The sequence below is a fragment of the Capsicum annuum genome, unplaced genomic scaffold, assembly GCF_002878395.1.
Source record: "Capsicum annuum cultivar UCD-10X-F1 unplaced genomic scaffold, UCD10Xv1.1 ctg50659, whole genome shotgun sequence".
Classification (NCBI taxonomy): Eukaryota; Viridiplantae; Streptophyta; class Magnoliopsida; order Solanales; family Solanaceae; genus Capsicum; species Capsicum annuum.
In genome coordinates this window covers 1-4,993 of record NW_025858544.1, presented here as the reverse complement: position 1 = coordinate 4,993, position 4,993 = coordinate 1, and the positions used below count along the sequence as shown (strand labels likewise).

The 4,993-nt window shown below is 36.5% G+C and overlaps 1 protein-coding gene across 1 annotated transcript; it reads left to right on the top strand.

Moving 5' to 3' along the window:
• Positions 1 to 610: 610 nt before the first annotated feature.
• Positions 611 to 4,070, top strand: LOC107867239 (elongation factor G, chloroplastic; the record flags this gene model as incomplete). The annotated part of the gene is given in 2 exon segments (XM_047403992.1): positions 611 to 1,242; positions 2,656 to 4,070. Coding segments are annotated over 2 exon segments (1,833 nt in total), but the record flags the coding sequence as incomplete, so codon positions are not given.
• Positions 4,071 to 4,993: the final 923 nt, after the last annotated feature.

Below are 4,993 nucleotides of genomic sequence, written 5' to 3'. Positions count from 1 at the left end.
ATATATATATATATATATATATATATATATATATATGTACTTATTATATATTTCTCTTTAATTTCTATCAATTAACAAACCTGTTATTTCAATTATACAAACTCTTAATTTTTTCTAACAACATTTAGTTCAAACTTGAAGACTCTTGTGCATTAAAACACATTATGTAGGATTTTTGGTTGCAACAAAGATTCCTTTTTTTTCATGTTAGTTACTACTATTTCTATTTTATGAGTATTTTTTTATCGGTTAAATCGAAAATCGAACAGTTAAGGACTAACAATCGATAAAAAATATCTTATTAATTTGATTATTGGTTTAACATATTCAAAAACCGAAAATCGATAAATCGAACTGATGGATGTATCATGCCCAAACTTCACTTGTAAAGCAGTCTCAAATATATATACTTGAAACTCATAACAATCTTTCTAGAGTGCAATCTTGCGTAGAATTAATTTAAATAGCCATTTACTCAACGGACTAAGGTAAAAATAGTTGGTTGATGTATAATTCAGTTATAACACATGTATGATCATATTAAAATGAGTATATATAATCTATGTTACCGACTAAAATAAGTAAAAAACAAATCTACCCGGCTATTCTCATAAAAGTCCCAATCTTGAATCCTCCAATATTTTAAGTTTTTCCAATAGCACAACTTGGTCTAAATGAATGTTGTGGGTGTTGTTCCATGTCTAACAAGACAGTCTTATAAAATAATTTTTCTTTTTGTTTTTTTAAAAAAAAACTCTTTCTTCTAGGCCTCAAAATATTATCCCATAGTCCAAAAATACCCTACAAAAACCAAAGGTCTAAAAATGACCAAATCACCAAAAAGTCCTCACACCTCAAACTCTTCTCATTTATCTCCGCCCCCTATCCAAACCAATATAAACCACCATTACAAATACAAATATAACACACACACACTAAACAGAGTTGAGAAGAAGAAAAAAATGGCAGCAGAGTCAGTGACAAGAATGTCATCTGCAGCTGCATCATCACTCTGCAACTTTAACGGGTCAAAAAGACCCGTACCCGTTTCAAATCGGGTCACTTCTTCTTCTAGAAGGAATAGATGTGTTAAGCTACAGTCACTTGCTTCTGCTTCTATGTCTGAATTCTTTGGAAGTTCAAGATTGTCTTCTGTTAATGCTTCTACAAGTTCAAGATTGTCTCATAAAACAAGAAAGAATGGATTTGGATTTTCTGTTGTTGCTATGGCTGCTTCTGAAGGTATCTAATTGGAAATTTATGTTCTTTTTTGCTTAGAGTATTGGAAGTTTCAATTTTTGGTGTAAATTTTAAATGGGTATCTTGTAAAGATTGCTTCTTTATTGGGGTGGGGTTGGGGGGTTGGGGGAGTGGATAGGTTGGTTTCTTGGGTAAGACTGTTGGCTTTTCTGTTATACCTATGGCTGTTGCTAAAGGTATCAAATTTCAATTGGAAATTTCAACTTTTCAGTGTAAATTATAAAGAGTGAAAGGTGCAAAACACAATAAAAGTAATTTGATTTGTTTGAGTTCCATACATGAACTATCACGTGTGCGTGTTCCTAAGTTTTCTAGCTGAACTATCACCAACTACTTATTTGGACACACTTTAACTATTAATTGTTTGAGTTTCATACCTGGACAAGTAAAAAGTTAATAGTTTAGGTGTTGATAAATAAGTGGTGATAGTTCAGCTAGGAAACTCACACACCTGATAGGTTAGATATGAAACTCAAAGAGTGGAGATACTTTAGGTACGTATTTGACCATTAACTCAATTATAAATGGATAACTTGTAAAGCTAACCTTTTTTTCTTTTGGGTGGGGTTGGGTGAGTGGATAGGTTGGTTTCTTGGTGTTCATTGTTTTTATATTGGAAGGTTAATGAAGCTATAATAAAGACCATGGGAGGCCAGGGTTGGGATTCCAACATGGGCTAAAAAGCTAGGTGATTTGAACCAATCTACGTAAGTCCTGGTGGTCCTCCGAAAACATCCTCTCTACCTCCACGAGGTAGTGGTAAGGTTTGCATACACTTTACCCTCCCAAACCCTACTTGACGGATTTCACTGGGTATGTTGTTGTACATAAGTCTTATAGTTGGGGTGGGCACAAGTTGGCTGCAATACTATCACCGTTTTAAAAAAAGTCTAATTATGAATGGATACATAAGTATTTAATAGCTGGCTCCTTCTGCGTTGAAATTGAGACACAGTTGATTGATTGATTGGAATTGAGGAACCGAGATCGTAACAATTAGTTTTGGAACGTGGAAAAGAAAATGAAGGTTTAGTCTTTAGTCTGGATAGCTGTAAAAATATAGTACTTAGTAGACGTTTGGACATGAAAACCACAATTTTTTGGAGTTGGAGTTGGAATTGTGTTTAGCCATGAATATAAATTGGAGTTGTTTTTGAATTTTTGTGAGAGAAGAAGTGAAAAAAGTGAAAACAAGTTTTGCTTGGTTTCACTTTTCCAAATACAACTTGGAGTTGTATTTGGAATTCTTATGGCCAAACACCACTTTTGGTATAAAGTGAAAAAATTTTCCGGAAAAAAGTAGAAAATTCTTATGGTCAAATGGGGACTTAATCTTTGAAGATTGTAGCATTCCTTCAGCATAAACTTATATGCTGCTCTTTTATTTTTCTGCAGAGGAGAAGAGAACTGTGCCTTTGAAGGACTATCGCAATATAGGAATTATGGCTCATATAGATGCAGGAAAGACAACTACTACTGAACGAGTTCTTTACTATACTGGCAGAAACTATAAAATTGGTGAAGTGCATGAGGGAACTGCCACAATGGACTGGATGGAGCAAGAGCAAGAGAGGGGGATTACAATTACTTCTGCTGCTACTACCACCTTCTGGAACAAGCACCGTATCAACATAATTGATACTCCTGGTCACGTGGACTTCACTCTTGAAGTAGAGCGTGCCCTCAGGGTTTTAGATGGGGCCATATGCTTGTTTGACAGTGTTGCTGGCGTGGAACCTCAATCAGAAACTGTTTGGAGACAAGCTGACAAGTATGGAGTCCCAAGGATATGTTTCGTGAATAAGATGGACCGCCTTGGAGCTAATTTCTTCCGAACAAGAGACATGATAGTAACAAACTTGGGCGCTAAACCACTTGTACTTCAGATTCCAATTGGAGCAGAGGATACATTCAAAGGTTTAGTTGATCTTGTGATGATGAAAGCTGTTGTTTGGTCAGGAGAAGAATTAGGGGCAAAATTTTCCTATGAGGCCATTCCTGCGGAGCTGCAAGAGCTGGCTGAGGAGTATAGGGCACTGATGATTGAGACTATAGTTGAATTGGATGATGATGTTATGGAAAAGTACCTGGAAGGAGTTGAACCTGATGAGGCAACCATTAAACGGTTGATCAGGAAAGGAACTATCGGTGGTAGTTTTGTCCCGGTCTTGTGTGGCTCGGCTTTCAAGAACAAGGGGGTTCAGCCGCTTCTCGATGCAGTTGTGGATTATTTGCCTTCTCCAGTTGACTTACCACCCATGACTGGAACCGACCCTGACAACCCAGAATTGGTCATTGAGAGGGCCGCAAGTGATGATGAACCATTTAGTGGTTTGGCATTTAAGATCATGAATGATCCATTTGTCGGGTCTCTCACATTCGTCAGGGTATATTCAGGAAAGCTTACTGCAGGATCATATGTGTTGAATGCAAACAAAGGCAAGAAAGAGAGAATTGGCAGACTTCTGGAAATGCATGCTAACAGCAGAGAGGATGTAAAAACCGCGTTAACTGGTGATATTGTTGCTCTTGCTGGATTGAAAGATACAATTACAGGAGAGACATTGTCTGATCCCGAGAAGCCTGTTGTACTTGAGCGCATGGATTTCCCAGATCCTGTTATAAAGGTTGCAATTGAACCCAAGACCAAAGCGGACATTGATAAGATGGCGCAAGGCTTAATCAAACTGGCTCAAGAGGATCCATCATTCCATTTTTCACGGGATGAGGAGATTAACCAGACAGTTATTGAGGGAATGGGAGAATTACATCTTGAGATCATTGTTGATAGACTGAAAAGGGAATTTAAGGTATGCATCTGGAAGCCCCTCTTAAACCCCTACAAAACCCCAAAAAAGAAAATAAACGTACTTTTTCTCCTATTATTATCAGAAGAATTGCCATTGCAGTTTCTAGTTACTTTCACTATTACACTTATTTACTGCTTAAAGTGATACTCCCCCCATTCCAAAATAAGTGTTCCTTTTGAGTTGGGCTCACCCTTTAACAAATTACTAATTCCTAGAAAATAAAAGGTGACTTAACTAACTTACCCCTAATTAAATTTATCTCTTTCAAAGTTGACATTGATTACCTTTTATCTAAACAAGGGCAAATTTCGAAGAACCTGACCAATTTATTCTTGAAGGCTTAAACAAACACTTACGTAGGAACAAGATCAAAAGGCAAAAGGAGCACTTATTTAGGAATGGAGGGAGTATCTGATAATAGAAAATTGTCTGGATATATGCAAAATGCTTGATTAACAGTCTCCGAAGAGTTATTTATTGTCTGGATAGTTGCAAAATGTTTGTTTAACACATTCCAAAGCATATATTTATTAACTGGATATATTCAAAAAAGTGCTCCCTGTGAACGCACCCTCAGGGACATATATATGTTGCCCGCATGAGCTTGCTATCTATTTGAGTTGTCAAGGTATCTGCTTCATGCATTGCTCGAAGATATTTGAGATCAACAAAAACCTTAGGTGAAATTTATCATGAATGAAGGGCAGGAAATTTTTGAAAATCCCAAAAACGAAAAAATTACAATTTTGATCTTCTTTCAGCGTCATCACCTTCAAGCATGTATCTCCCAAAACTAGAATTTTGTTTCCCATCATTGTACAAGGCACAATCAGTTTGCTACTGCATGTATGTCTTTCTCATGTCTTTGATTTTCTCTTAAACATTACTGCTCAATGTAATACCTATTTGGATCACCTGACTGT